The 15,542-nt window shown below is 38.1% G+C and overlaps 1 protein-coding gene across 1 annotated transcript; it reads right to left on the bottom strand.

The window, feature by feature from the left end:
• Positions 1-10,716: 10,716 nt before the first annotated feature.
• LOC113782200 lies at positions 10,717-14,682 on the bottom strand. The gene is made up of 4 exons (XM_027328109.1): positions 14,196-14,682; positions 13,739-13,926; positions 11,751-13,556; positions 10,717-11,652 (listed from the first exon to the last, which is right to left on the bottom strand). Exons 1-4 carry the CDS (start codon positions 14,680-14,682, stop codon positions 10,717-10,719), a joined length of 3,417 nt encoding a protein of 1,138 aa, XP_027183910.1.
• Between the last annotated feature and the right edge of the window lie 860 nt (positions 14,683-15,542).

Raw genomic sequence — 15,542 nt, 5'->3', positions numbered from 1 at the left:
TCAAATGGCCCAATAAGATACGTTTTCTCCCTCATTTGACCCCAAAATAAAATCAGTCACATTGATTGATAAATTGCAAATTGGGACAATCTTTGCTTGGAAAAATCCCCATTGGTTTAACCGGATTCAATCACATCTAAGTGAAAGCAAAAATGTGCATTATTCTTGTTTGTTTTGAAAATTTAGAATGATACTTCGAGCATTCTTTTCTCTACCTATACACATTTTATCATTTGCTCTCCCATTTGAGCCTTTGAAAGAATAATTTCGTTCCAAGAAGTGCCTTGGCGATCACTACCCTATATTGGAAAATTTTCAAATATCAAAAAGAAGAATGGATTGTCAATGAGCATTTCGTTACTCTGGTTGTCATGAAGTGTAAGAATGATACTTTGACCATCGCTTCTACAATCCAAACACTATTTATCCCTTGCATCCTCATTTGAGCTAAAATTGGTGGTTCTTTTCGAGTGCACATATGATCGCACCCCACATTGGGGAAGGAGATTGGGAAATTTTCAAAAAAAATAAAAAGGAAAAAGGAAAAAGCAAAAATGCTAGAATAAGGAGGGAACTGCAATTGGGGAAATTTGATTCCACTTGGATTCCAATTTTGAAAAGAGGAAAAACAAAACAAAGAAAGAAGAAAAGAAAAGGACAAGTTCTGTCCAGGGGATCACTTATGCTTCATAGATATGAATGAGCAAGGGTCTTCCTTAATCAGTTAATTCAGATACATGCCAAAAATTTCGCATTAATGAAAGTTTCCTTTCAGAGTCAATGTAAGGAACGGAATACAAGTCAGGCCATCTTCTTTTCCAATCAAACATTCTATCCTTAGTTATCCCTTTTGAGCCTTCAGAATAAAATACTTCGTTTGGCAACCCCTGAGAATCGCAAACCCCACACTGGGGCAAGTTGAGTTGAAAAGAAAAATTTCAAGAAGTGAAAGGTGAAAAGCCACAAAATCAAAAGACAAAAGAGAAAAGAGAACCTCAGTTCAAAATTAAACTGGGGCAAATTTTGTGAAAGTTCAAAAATGGCCGAAGGCCGAAAAATCAAAAAAAAGAAAGAAAATGAAAGAGAAAAAGCCTCAAGTGAGCATAAACTGGGGCAAATTCTGAATTTAACCCTAAAGTAGGGTTGGCGTGACAATGCGATCTCAGATTCTTCAAACCGCTTTTGGAATCCGCTTTCAAGCCTTAACTTTTCTAAGCACCCCACCTGACCCCATTACAAAAGCCGAAAGCCCTGACTTCTGTTCTTTGCAATGACCCTATCAAGAAAATTTCTGATGCCGGAAAATTCTGGCTGTGTTCTGAATTGATTAGGTGTGAGGTTGACACTGCTCTTCATGTGAAACCCCGCGGGGGCATTTTTGGAAAAGAAAAGAGAGCGAATGCAAAAGAAAAATGCAAAAAGATTTGATACTGAAAGTCCCTGGGGAATGTCGAGAAAATGCAAACAAAGTCTGAGATCTTTGAGTCCAGAATAGGGGTAATTTTGGGAAAATGCGATCTTCGGTGCAATGTCCTTGAAAATTATTTCTTTAACTATCGTTTTCAAGCCACATTACAAGCTAATAAAGTCCATCGTTGACTTATTCCTTCATGACAACCCAAAGTGAGGATTATGCTCATAAAAATCCATCGATCACTCATGATCATAAGGGTATAACCAGTTTTCACATTGTTTAGCTATCGCTTCTACCCAAAATTTTGCAAGTTTAAAGCTTATACGTTGACTAAGTTTTCTTAAGAAATAAGGGTAACAAACTCTTTGCTTTCACTGAGATGTGGTGTTGAATGGATTACATACAAATTTTGGGCACAAGAACAAAACAAATCTTGACTTCTCATTTTCCTTAGCCACCCCCAAATCAGAAATAAAGTCACTTGATTAGTCCTGAAAGAGAGCCGACAGGGAATTGTGATTCATTACCCAAAGCCTCGATGCTAAAGTGGGGAAGAAATCTTTCGTAATTTGGCATTATTTTGAGAAATTCATCATGAAATGTGCTATATGGGTTTAAGCAAGACATTCAATTTTCTTCACATGATATGTTAGGAAAAGCAATTGCTTACTTTGTCCAAATAATTGGAGAGTCATCCAAACCAATTGTTTGCAATCAAATAGGCCCGTACTGGGGCAAAATTTTTATTTGCAAGATTTCGTAAAATAAGCCCACATTGGGGCAAGTTTTTTATAGCTCGTTTGAGGATCTCGTCAAAGAGTCAAGTAAGACTTTCAAATCAATCACGCTGCCCTTTTCAGGCAAATTTGAATGCATGAAAGCCCCCTGTGCAGGTATTCATAGTTGGAATCGACGAAAGAGCATCTGGCGATGTGGAAGGCTGATGCCGAAGAAAGAGAAGAAAGAAAGGAAAAAGGGCCCTACACTGGGGGCAAATTATTTTTGAAAAAGACTCTCTCGAAAAATCAGAAAAATTCAAAAAATCAAAAAATCAAGTTCAAATTTTTGTTTCTTGGAAAATCAAATTTAATTTCTTGTATCTTGATAGATCAAATCCAATTTCTTGACCAATTGGATGGCAGGATTGGGTCTTATCCCACTGACCATTCACAAGATCACATTGGGACCGGTTTTTATCCCGCCCAATCTCGGCAGGACCGGGTTTAATCCCGCTGGACCGTTTTTATCAAATTTGGACCGGGTTTATCCCCCAATCTCGGCAGGACCGGGTTTAATCCCGCTAACCTCTTATCTCACATTGGGACCGGGTTTATCCGCCAATCTCGGCAGGACCGGGTTTCATCCCGCTGACCGCTTATCTCAAATTGGGACCGGGTTTTATCCCGCCAATCTCGGCAGGACCGGGTTTAATCCCGCTGACCGCTTATCTCAAATTGGGACCGGGTTTTATCCCGCCAATCTCGGCAGGACCGGGTTTAATCCCGCTGACCGTTTTTATCAAATTGGACCGGGTTTATCCCGCCAATCTCGGCAGGACCGGGTTTAATCCCGCTGACCGCTTATCTCACATTGGGACCGGTTTTATCCCGCCAATCTCGCAGGCCGGGTTCTATCCCGCTGACCGTTTTTATCAAATTGGGACCGGGTTTTATCCCGTCAATCTCGGCAGGACCGGGTTTAATCCCGCTGACCGCTTATCTCACATTGGGACCGGGTTTTATCCCGCCAACCTCGGCAGGACCGGGTTCTATCCCGCTGACCGTCCACACTCCGTCAGGCTCAGATATTATCCCACTGACCAATTCTTCATACTGGGACAAATTATTTTGGAAAAAAGAAAAATCAAAAAAATCAAAAAAATCAAAAAATCAAAAAAATCCAAAAATCAAAAATCAAAAATCAAATTAAGTTCATCACGGCAGGCTCGGGTTTGATCCCACTGTCCGATTGTCGAGACATTTCATTTTCACAGCCACTGGAACGTGGATCAGTCCCATTAACACTTCATTTCGCTTCTTTCATTTGCATCACCAATAAACATGGGTCAACCCCACCAATACTCCATCTCACTTCAATTCATCCCATTTAAATTTCTGTTCGGGTCTATCCCGTGGGTCTATCCCAATTTTAAAATTTCTGTCCGGGTCTATCCCGTGGGTCTATCCCATTTAAATTTTGTCTGGGTCTATCCCATTTAAATTTCTGTCCGGGTCTATCCCGTGGGTCTATCCCAATTTTAAATTTCTCCCGGGTCTATCCCTGTGGGTCTATCCCCGTTTTAAATTTCTGTTCGGGTCAATCCCGATTTTAAATTTTCTGTTTGGATCAATCCCATTTTAAATTTTTGTCAAAGGGGTCAGTCCCCATTTCTAAAACATCCATCGTTCGAGACGCTCGTAGCCGAATAACACAGGTAAGCATTTGGTGTCTACTTCTTTGTCTCAAGTTTTTCCAAAACTCAGACAAAGAGGGGCAAACTGTAGACACCAAAAATTTCATCAATTCAATCTTAACTGTATTTAGCTTTATTCATTCAATTTCTGACTCTCTTTGATTCAATTTTAGTTTTTATTATTATTTATTTATTCTTGTTTCATATTTATTATTTTTAATTGATTTGAGGTTGCAAATAGTAATTGATGTTTATTCTTATTTTAATACATTAAAATTCATCATTTTCTTTTTAAAGCAATTTTACGCTAAATTTTAGGAAAAATCCTGAATAAAGATCCATTTTATTTTTTTAAAATTTGATTTTTTCTTGCTAAGGCATTTTGCAAGGTAATTTTAGAAAAATTAGCATATTAAACAAGTGTGTCAATTGCATGTTGAACAAGTGTGCAAATAAGCATTAGACAAGTGGTTAAGGAATGGTAGGACAAGTGTTTAGGGAGGGGTAGGTGTTTGAGACACCTGGAGGTCTAAGAGAGGAGAAAAGGTACGAAAGGCTAAAAAAATCGAGGGAAGCTCTCGGCTTGGGGGCAAGCGGGGGAATGGAAAGGGAAAACAGGGGAAGGTTTTGGGCGGGGCTAAGGGCTGAAAAAAAGGGAAAAACGGAGAGGAGGCTTCATCTGGGTTGGAAGAAAAACAGAGAGAGGGGCTACGGAAACTGACGGCAAGGGGGGACGGCCAGAAGAAAAGCTTCGGATGGAAAAAATGAAAAGAAAAAAGAAAAAAACAGAGAGAGGGAGGTCGGCAAGAAAAATCAGAAGAAAGGAAAAAGAGGTTACGGACGAAAGAAAGAAACAGAGCAACAAAGAAAGAGGCGGCGGACAAGGAAGCAGGGAGCTTGGTCTAGGAAAACAGAAACAGAGGAAGGAAAAGGGTCTTCGGCCAAAGGTGAAATGGAAGCAAGGAAAGCAACGGCAGCAGCAACACAACGGTTAAGCTAGGGGGGTAGAAAAGAACAAGAAGGGACGGCTAGAATCTGGGGCAGGGAGGAGATGAAAAAGGGTCGAAGAAATGGAGGAATTCCTCCTGGTAGGAAGGAACGGCTTCGCGTTTTCTTAATCAAAATTCTGATCCGATTTGCCCATCGAACTCCTTCTCCAACCCCTTCCAAAGCCATCTTACCACCACCACCAATTTCAGCATGCCCTTTGCCGAGGCACAACCACAACTCCACCCTGCCGCCTGCTCAGTTTCTTCTTCACGACCCTGCCGTTGCCGCAGCCAGCTGCGCCTTCCTCGTCCAACAAGGGAAGAAAATGCAAGCTGAGGAAAAAGGCAGCCATAGCCAAACGAAAACAAAGAAATCAACAACTAGTTGTTGTTTCCGCCGCTACCGCCAGATTCGTCCACTGCTATCCGCGAAAGTGCGCCAAGCAAGAGCACGGTAAGTTTTTCCTTTCTCTCCTCTTTAAATTTCAGTTGTGGTAAAGCTGTTGAAATGGTTTGCCGTGAGCATTTTGTTTCCATTTTATGTTGATTGTTCATTTTTCTTTGAAATACACATGCTTTGTATGTTGACTGGATTAGAATCCCTTTGTGTTGTTGATAATTTTTGGGCTCAGATTTCCATCCATTGCGCTGAAAATCGCTAAAATCCTCCATGCCCATGTAGTGTTTGACAAAATGTCCGAATGGAAATTTTGAACCAAGAGGAGTTTTTCTATGTTTTTGTCAATAGGGACTCCGGCCAGTCTAAAATTAGGTAGAATATGTGCGTTTGTTTAGCTGATGGAAGGGAAAGAAAATCATGATTTTGAAGTTGTTTTCTTTCATTTTTTGTCATCTGCATTTTGAGATGCTATGTTTGAGTGTTTTGTTCGATAGTTTGCTGGATTTGAGAAGCATCAAAAGTTGCAGAAACTTTTCCTCTTATTCGCATCGAAGAAGAAAGCTTCTGCGGAACCTGAAGCATAAATGTCTGAAAAATTGCGATTGAACCCTTCATTTTCTGCCTAATTTCATTGTGGCCCAAAATCTGGGAAATTGAACTAATTTTGTCCTTTTAAGTTTAGTCCTCTGTTTGCATATTTTATGTGACTTTGTGGATAGATTAATTCTTGATTTTAGGGTCATGATTGTGACTCAATAATTTCAGTTGATTTTATCATGTTGGGTTTAATGAAACAAGTGATGTGGGCTAAGAGATTATCTTTTGTTTGGGTCTAAGAAAGTGGCTTTTGATTATGTTGTTTGGGTTTTTGGTTTGGGCTAGAGAGTAGAAACCCATCGTTTTGTTGGTTAACTTTGGGGTCTTAAGTGATAGAATGGTCCATTCTTTTTGCTCTGAATTCCGGTTGGGCTAGAGAGTCTTGGCCCAAACAAATAAAGAAAAGGGCCCAATGGCCTGTTAAGTCAAGTAGCCCAATGACGAAATTTCATTCCAGTCCCCTGACTTTTGGATATTTTTACTGTGGCCCTAGACATTTCCGTTCCTTTCAATTGAGTCCCTGGTTTAATTGCAAATAGGCCCCTAAACTTTATTTTTCTTTAATTTTGACCCCAAAATTTTGACAATCTTTGCAATCAGGTCCTTTCTTCTCTTGACTTCTTAAATGTGAATTGTCGACATGATTTAATTGATTCAAATTCATGCTTATTTTTATCCTTTGTGATTATTTGCCAAATAAATTGGTACCTTGACCTTTTTATTGTTTTGAAGCTAATATCTCATTTACTCGATTTCCGTTGCAAGGGAGGTAACTTCTATATTCTTGAGTTTATTTTTTCCTACGTGCTCCTACGTGTTATGTGAATATGCATGTCTACTTTGCTTTCTTTGCCTTTCTTTAATTCTTTTCATTTTTTCTACTTACTTTTGCTTTTTATTTAAGTTATTCATTATGGGGTATGTGTACACCTCTTGGCTTGTAATAGTTAGGGATTTAATTATTTTATTCTTTTCCCCCCTTTTAGATTGTAGTAGGGTCTCCCTAATGTAATAGATAGGGCTTGGAGGAGCATTCAATGAAGACCTACCGAAGTCATGTGCCTAGCTAGCAAATGTAATAGTTAGGGTTTAATTGTCTTATGTGTCTTGCATGCTTAGTTACTACGTGTTAATTTGCTTTGTTAGGGCCTTGCATCTAGTCGAGCATGCTAAATGTTATGTGCTATGTGTTTATAAGTGTTTGGCATGTCTACTCGCTTTCTATAGCATGAATGAATGGATGAATGTACGTCACCACACTAGTCCAATGCTAGTTGTGGTTCATTATTTCATTAGGAATTCATAGAAAGGGCTAGTCCAACGCTAGACCCAATGGAATTTTTCCTTTGTTTTTCACTAATGCATTATTTGCCTGTTCACTACATATCATGCATTTTTCCTTAGTTTTATCATCTGGCATGCTCCTCGATTGCCCTTTCCCCTCACTTTAGGCCTTGCATCTCATGCTAGTTAGGGTACATTTGCCTGAAGAGTCCCCTTCCGATAAGGGAAACGAGCGAGTGTGGCTACTCGATAGCCTTAGCACGCTAGTTTCGCCTTCTAATCAAAGGGAAAATCAAGTCACGATTTAGGTCCCCCCGTACCCAATATGCATGAATTCCCTAGACTCATGCATTCTCAATCCACTCTATCATTACACTTTCACTTTTGTCTCATTTGCATACATGCACCCTTTTATCACTTTCACTTGCACACGAACACATTTTTATCTTCACTTGCACACGAACATTTTTATCTTCATTCGCACACGAGTACTTTCATCTACATTTGCACACCTTCACTTATATCTTATTACTTTTATCATTTTTCTCACTTCACACAAACTCACACTTTCACATGGCATGCATTCCACTCATTTTTCACGTCATTTAGGTTTAGGTGTGACCTCTCCAAAAGGATCATTATTGGGCTTCACAATTAATGTGATTGGCACCACTCAACCTTTGAAGAGAAATTTCCCCCAATCCCCCTAGGTCTAGGTTTTTGCATTCATATAGACATATCCAACACGCGATACATACCTTGGGTAGAAAAATTAGGAAAAATTGGTTCAAGTCACGCAACTAGCCTTGGCTAGGTCGAAGGGGTGCCTTGGATTTTTATCCTTGCCTTCCCCTTCGTCAAATGTGACCTCCGATCCCTCTTTTGGTTACGTAGACCCAAAAAGTTCTCAAAAAGGGTTTATTTACTTTTTTATTCAAAAATAAAAATCATTTTTGGGTGACTTGGTACACCCTAACTCTATACCAAGTGGCGACTCCATTTTTGATACAAAAAACCCTTTTGAACTTCACTTGGCCAAATCGTCGCATTCTAAGTCCCATGGCCTTTTACTTTTCATTTTGCACACGTTCACACATTGCACACCACACACCACACAATTCAACTCGATTCAAAAAGTGGGGCGCGACAGATCCGATTCGATTCGAAAATTAGAATACCCGATTTGTGTTATTTTATCGGGTCAAAAGAAGCTCGGGTACCCCGCTAAAATGCGGGGTGAGTTAGAATTACATAATTAAAAACCCGCAGGTGCCTGACCTACCTCGCATATATATATATATTATTTTTTATTTCTATATACATATTATAAAAATAATAATTTAGAGTTAAATAAGTAATTTCATTGAACAAATTGCATTACAAATATGAGAGACTATAGTTTATTTACAAGATTCAGTTGTAGAGGTCATGATCTTATGTTTTATAGAAAAGAATTTAATTAATGTGAAACATATATTTTAAAAAAAATGTGCTACTTATTTCAAACTTTTATTGATTTTAAATTCTTTTAATTTTTTTCCTTTATTTTGTATTCTCTTCACATGCTTGTTTCTTGGTGGGAGACTTTTTTTGTAAAAAAAATCTTTATTAAATCTTAGATGAATGTGCAAAATATAAATCTTAGATGAATGTGTAAATTAGTATAAATCATTTTTTAAAAAAAAATTAAATGATAAGTGGAACGGAGAGGATACCCATTGATCCGACCCTATTTCAGTGGGTACTCGCTGATATGTGGGGTGGGTAAGAATCAAAAAATGGTTAATCCGCAAGATGCGGTCGGGTCAATCAAATGGTGGATAGGGCGGGTACCTGACTCTTGCCACCCCTACATATAGCTTGCATAATCAAATTAAGCATTTTATGTGTTTGTTATATATAAGATGACATGTATGACATTACAAGATGACATGTAACTTTTTTCAGAATTCTTTTGTTATGACATTTTATCTCTTTTGTTTAAGACTACACAAAGGAAAATGGTTATCGATTATATGTTAAACTTTCGACTCAAATTTTTTTTTTGTTAAAATCATGCAATAATAACCATAAGGTAATCACGAAATTTAGATTTAATACGATATTATTATTAAAAATATATACAAACAAACTAAAATACAATCTTAAATTTTCCTTTATTCATGATTATTTATCATAAGATTTTGCTGTTACATTTGCCTCTAAGCAAACATTACTCCTAAAATTAAGTTATTTTTTATTTGGGTTCTTTTGAGCTTATGTTAAGTATCAAAGTTGTCAAAAAGCTAATGCATTTATTTTTTACTTTTGGATGATTTCGACAACTAAAAAAGCTCTCATGAACTTATTTTAATTTCAAATACAGTCTTATTTTATATAGTTTGTCAAATAGGTGTTGTAGATTTAGTTATAAACTCATCAAAATCTTTTTGAAGTTTAACAACACCATAAAAATATTTTATATGTATTTTTTGTTGTTATATTATATACATATATATATAATTAAAACATAATTATGATGTCTTCTGATTTTCAAATTTTTGAACTCTGAATCAACCATCGAACTAATTAACCCTTGTCCCTTAAACTCAGTCAAGTTGTATTTGGATGAAATTAAAACACCAACTGCATACATGGGGCTGCTAAGGAATGTGGATAGTAGCGAGAAGGAAAAGGGAGATGTGTATATTTGGTGTAATTTTTTTGATGTTTCTCCATTTTTTTTGTAGCATTTGTTTTGAATGCTTTTTAATCTTTATTGAAGAATTAATTAATAACGAAAATATTTTCTAACAGCATATTAGAATTTTATTCTTTATTTCTTCATAGGTAGTTCAAGAGCATATTGAATTCTTAGGTACAAGATGATAAAAGAATGTAATATTCTAGAATGGGACAAATGATAAGCAATTTAACCCAATTTCTTGGTAATTTTATAGTATTTTCAGGTTGATGGGTTGGGCCATTGCCTACCTTCCATGAGCGAGAATTTTTTTTCTTTGCTTTTATTTAAAACAGTACATTTTGATAGAATTTGGCACTAAAATTGAGACCATCTCAAACTTTTATATTTTCTTTCCAAATAGCTTCTTTCCAATAGCAATAATTTCACAATTTTAGCTCTGATTTTGGTAGGTTGTTGAGCTGGTGATTCTAACCTTCTATGAAGTGAAATATCTATCTTCTCGCCATGTGAACGTATTTAATGTTTGTCATTTTTGTATTTTTTATCCTGTCTGTATTTTTTGATTAAAAATAAATCCCTTCCTTTTTTGCTTGCTTATTTATAGCATGGTTCCTAATTTATATTCAATTTCAACAAGTTTACTAATGACCTACCTCATATAAATTTGTATTAATCGTATCTTCTATATTTATTGTCAATGAAATCATATGTATTGTTCTTTAATCAAAAAAATTTTTTTTTTGTGAGAACACGAACACAGAAAAGGAAAATAGAGAATATCTCTTTTTTTTTTTAAGGCAATGATTTCTTCTTTTTTTTTATTAAAAATTTTGGCAGAGTTTCCCCTTATAAATGGACGAAACTCCCTGCCAACAAACCCAATCTCATGAAAATATCCATATGACAGTTATTTAATACAAATTTTTAGCTAAGCTATAGAAATTTTCTATGAAAATTAGGAAAACCTAAAGTGTCCATGATAATCTCCCCACGGACAGTAGCCGGCAAAGAACAAAAGTCATCAAAAACATCCTCTTGCTCCGAATTTGCGCCAAGGTTAGCTAGATAATCAGCAGGTTTGTTCGCCTCTCTATAGCAATGGGTTATCTCACGGAAATGATGCTTGAAACTGAGCAATTCATCCACTTCCCGTTGTAGTCTCCAAGGGCAACCATGTGTCCCTTGGAGTATTTGCACCAAGACAAGTGAGTCAGATTCAACATGCAAGTCTTGTAAGTCTCGAGCAACACAGAGCCGCACCACAAAGAGTATGGCCTTGAACTCCGCGTGTAAACTGGTCAATAACCCAAAAAAACAGGAATAACCGACGATAAATCTCCCTTCCCCATCTCGCACAACTCCCCCACCCCCACTAACTCCTGGGTTCCCCTTTGCACAGCCATCCGAATTCAACTTATACCCTGCCCTAGGAGCCGACCATGTAATCGGTAAAATAGAAACCCTTCTTTTCAGAGCTACCAACGAAGAGTGAAGAACATCCCAAGAAACGAAAGAACATACTATTTTCGGAAAATTACAATGTAGTAAATCACATAACTGTTGAAATACCTGATCTGCCACCTCCGTCCACCCCACCTTCCTTCCATCAAACAGTCCCCTGTTTCTCGCTTTCCATAACTCCGAGCAGACGAGCATAGGTAATGTATGATAAACGAACCTAAGATACACGTTGTGCCCTTTAAGCAGCCACCACCGTAACCCCACATGTCTCAACATAGACACCATATCCAAATCTCCCAGGACACCCTCAAATCTATTCCAGACCGCCTTAGCTAAATCTCCTGTTAAAAATATGTGATTAATCTCGTCATCTGTTGGCTCAGAACAACAATGACACTTAGACGGACCCTGTACCCCAAATCTACGTAGCAGATTCATTAGGGGAAGACGCAAACGTAGCAACCGTAATTGAGAATGATTAGAATAATTAGCCACACATGCGAAACCATCCAAGAATAATTAGAAGCCTGCGAAACAAGCGTGTAAGCCGAAGAAATTGAGAATGAACCATTCTGCGTTAAAGCCCACACTATCCTATCAGAGCTATGAGTGGATGAAGGGGGAATCTTCACAACTTGCCTAACCAACTCAGGCTCTAGAACTTGATTAAGGAGTCGCATATTCCATTGCGCTTGGAAGACAAAATCTGACACAACATGCTCATGAAAAATTTCCACATGATGACATATAGCCCCAGTTCCCATCCAATTGTCATGCCAGAAATCCATCGATCCCTCACCGATGACCCAGCAAATATGCTCTTCTGCCAACTGTTGAATCGAACATAACCTCTTCCAAGTGTAAGAAAGCGAATAGCCCTCTTCTGCCAAACAAGGGTGCACCCATCTACTATATTTTGTTGTTAAAAATTCAGCCCATAGGGATCTCCTTTGCCGAAAGTTCCACCAAAGCTTAATGGAAAAAGCGTCATATACCTTCGCCAAGCTACGAACTCCAATCCCACTCTCCTGATGTGGGCGGCACAACTCCCCCCAACTTAACCAATGAAATTTCTGACCCATATCCGTCGAGCTCCACAAAAAACTTGTCATTACCCTTTCTAAGGAAGCAATGACTCCCTTCGGAGGAGATGCCGCTGCTAGCAGGTGGATTGGCATTGAAGACAGAACACTCTTTAACAGCACAATCTTATCCCCAAATGAGAGGACACGATTCTTCCATGAGAGGATTCTGGCTGTTACCATGTCGCAGAGTTCGGCAAAATAATGCATCCGCCTTCTTCCAATATAAAGGGGGCAGCCAAGATATTTGATTGGAAAAGATTTGTACGAGAAGCCGGTTACCATTTCAATCATCGCACGTCGTTGCAAAGACAAGGTGGGATGCACCAAATAACAACTCTTTTGACAATTAACACGCTGCCCGGAAAATGCACAGTATCCATCGACTACTCCTTTGACCAATGTTATTGAAGCCTTAAGGCCGCTAGTGAAAATGACCACGTCATCTACATAGGCCAAATGTGTGACCATAGAACAGCCTCTAGGGACTTTGAATGGTCTGAATTTTTGATACTCCGCCAGTGCATTGAGTGAACGGGACAAGACCTCTGCACCAATAACGAACAAGGCTAGTGAAATTGGGTCACCTTGTCTCAAACCCCGTGAGGACTTAAAGAAACCGTGGGGCAAGCCATTGACAATGACAGAAAACCAAACATTCGATATCAGTCTCCATATCATATCGATCCAAACTTCGCTAAACCCAAACCGACGAAGCACTTGTATCAAAAACAACCAAGACGCTCTATCATATGCCTTCATCATATCCAGTTTGAGCATCACATTCCCTCCCCTATTAGGTTTTTTAATATCATTCAACAATTTTTGTGGTAATAGAAAATTACCTGTCATCTGTCTGCCTTGCACAAAACCACTCTGCTGCGGTGAGATAATGTGAGGAAGAACCTTTGCCAAGCGAGAAGATAAAATCTTGGAGATGATCTTATTGATAAAATTGCATAAACTTATTGGGCGATATTGAGTGAAATCTTGAGGGCATTGTATTTTGGGTAGTAAAACAATTGAAGTAGCGGAGACACTTCTTGGCAACGTTGCAGCACAAAAGAAACTGACAATAGCCCTTTGAACATCCTTAGCGACCACCTCCCAAGCAGACGTGAAAAACTTTCCCGCGAAACCATCTGAACCCGCAGCACTCTCCTCGTCCATTGAAAAAATTACTTCCTTTACTTCCTGCATGGATGGAACCTCAATCAACATCTCATTATCCTACTCAGTGATCAACTTTGGAATAATGTCTAGCATGTTATTTGAAGACTGTCCTCCCTTTTTTGTAAACAATTCTTGGAAGAACGAGACAACCTCATTACAAATACTCGACTCGTCAGTCACCCAGTCACCATTTGTCTTCCTAATTCTATGATCACTGACTTGCTTCACTTCTTTGTCACCATAGCGTGAAAAAATTTCATATTCTTGTCCCCATCTGATAGCCATTTGACACGAGCCTTCTGCCTCCAGAATTCTTCCTCAATCACCAAAGTATGCTTCAATCTTGCACTTGCCTCTTGTACAGCCACCAACGACCTTTCTGACAGATGGTTATCATGATCTATTTCAACTTCCAGCACCCTCTGTTCTGCCAAGAAGATGTCACCAACAGATTCCCTTAACCATAGTCTTAGTGCCTGTTTAGCCCGTCGCAGTTTAGCCGACAAAACCTGAAGGGGGAACTAGGGGAGGAAATAGACCAACTCTCCTTAATCACATCCATAAAACCTAGTTTTGTGGTCCAAATATTTAGGAATCTGAATGGCCGTGGCTTGTCATCTAATCTCGTTGATGCCGATATCAAAAGCGGAGCATGATCAGAAGGGTCTCTCCCCAAGTGCTACACTAAAATATTACTCTCCATAAGCATAGCAGCTGAGTTGAGCAAAAGCCTGTCTAGCTGCTTCCAAACTCTTAAAATACCCTGCCGATTGTTACGCCATGTGTACCTAGACCCAGAGAACCCAGCATCCCCAACTTCCGCCAATGACATAAACTGTGATAATTCTATCCCTTGAGTATGTCTAAAAGGTAGGCCACCCCTTTTTTCCTCTGCATTTAAGATAACATTAAAGTCCCCCACAAGAAACCATGGTTTTAGCTCCGGCTTGTCATTCAACAACTCAATCCATAAACCTTCCCTCTCCTGGACGGTACACTTCGAATGAATAAATGAAAAGTAGATCTCCTCAGCCAATAATTGGGATCGGAGGCTTAAAGTGAGTTGTTGATCCGACTCACCTATCGTTTGACAATCAAAGAAAGATTTATAAAGCACCCAAATGCTACCCCACGGGTTTGCAATAGAAAAATCCATCCCCACCTTCATCCGAATCATATCCATGTTTGCAATCGAGGTTGTTTCGGTGGTTAGTGTAATTGTTGGTGAAACCTCGATTGTTGGTGAAACTGTTTTTACTCTGTCTTGGCAAAAAGACTATAATGCCCTTCATATTTGGTCGCGCGCCTCACGAGATGATGCTTCCTGTCATAGTTAACTACTGGATTTGACAGAAGGGCCACTAATATGCTATTTTATTAGATCGAGGGCCAAAAATTTATCTTTAATTGTTAGAGGGCTAAAATTGATCGATTAAAAAAAATTGGAGGGCCATTGGAACTCTTTTCCCAATTTCAATTTTATTAACTTACCAAAATAAAATATCATCATGTTTGATATTGGTTAATTTTACCAAAATTAGAATGAGCAATTAAATGCTTGAACCTAACAATAAGGAAATCTTCCCCAATTTCTTTAGTCTTTTTATTAAACTTAACAAGAAAATAAATTCATCTATTTAATGCCTATAAAAAAAAGTTAAGGAAATATCCTTGCAAATTGTTGATTATATTAAAAATAAATATGAACATATTAATGGTTTGAACATCAAATTAAGGAAATTATAAATGATATGATTTGAAACAAAAATGATAGTCTCAACTTTTTCTTTTTATCACAATTTTACATATTGTGACCATTATTTTATTTTTTTTATACTCATGTTAGTCAATTATTTTTCTTTTTATTCTACTATCCTTAATTTGAATAGAGAAGTTAGTTCCATGCTCTTTGTTAGCAAGTTCAAAAGTAAATATACATTCCTAATTATTCTTATGATTGTTTAGTATCTTTTTTCATACGTATATATTCTTTGTATGTTGTTTTTTTTTTCTTACATTTTTGGTATATTAGGTGCTCACAAT

Source organism: Coffea eugenioides, chromosome 9 (genome assembly GCF_003713205.1).
Source record: "Coffea eugenioides isolate CCC68of chromosome 9, Ceug_1.0, whole genome shotgun sequence".
Lineage (NCBI taxonomy): Eukaryota > Viridiplantae > Streptophyta > Magnoliopsida > Gentianales > Rubiaceae > Coffea > Coffea eugenioides.
The sequence above is the reverse complement of the archived record's forward strand: the minus strand, read 5'-3'. Positions and strand labels throughout refer to the sequence as shown.

Coding starts and splice junctions, on each gene's coding strand:
- LOC113782200 (XM_027328109.1), bottom strand. CDS start 14,682: ATGGATATGATTCGGATGAAGGTGGGGATGGATTTTTCTATTGCAAAC. Junction 13,927..14,195: donor AGCTGCTATGCTTATGGAGA/GTAATATTTTAG, acceptor TCTTCTTGGCAG/AACAGAGGGTGCTGGAAGTT. Junction 13,557..13,738: donor TGAAATTTTTTCACGCTATG/GTGACAAAGAAG, acceptor ATCACTGAGTAG/GATAATGAGATGTTGATTGA.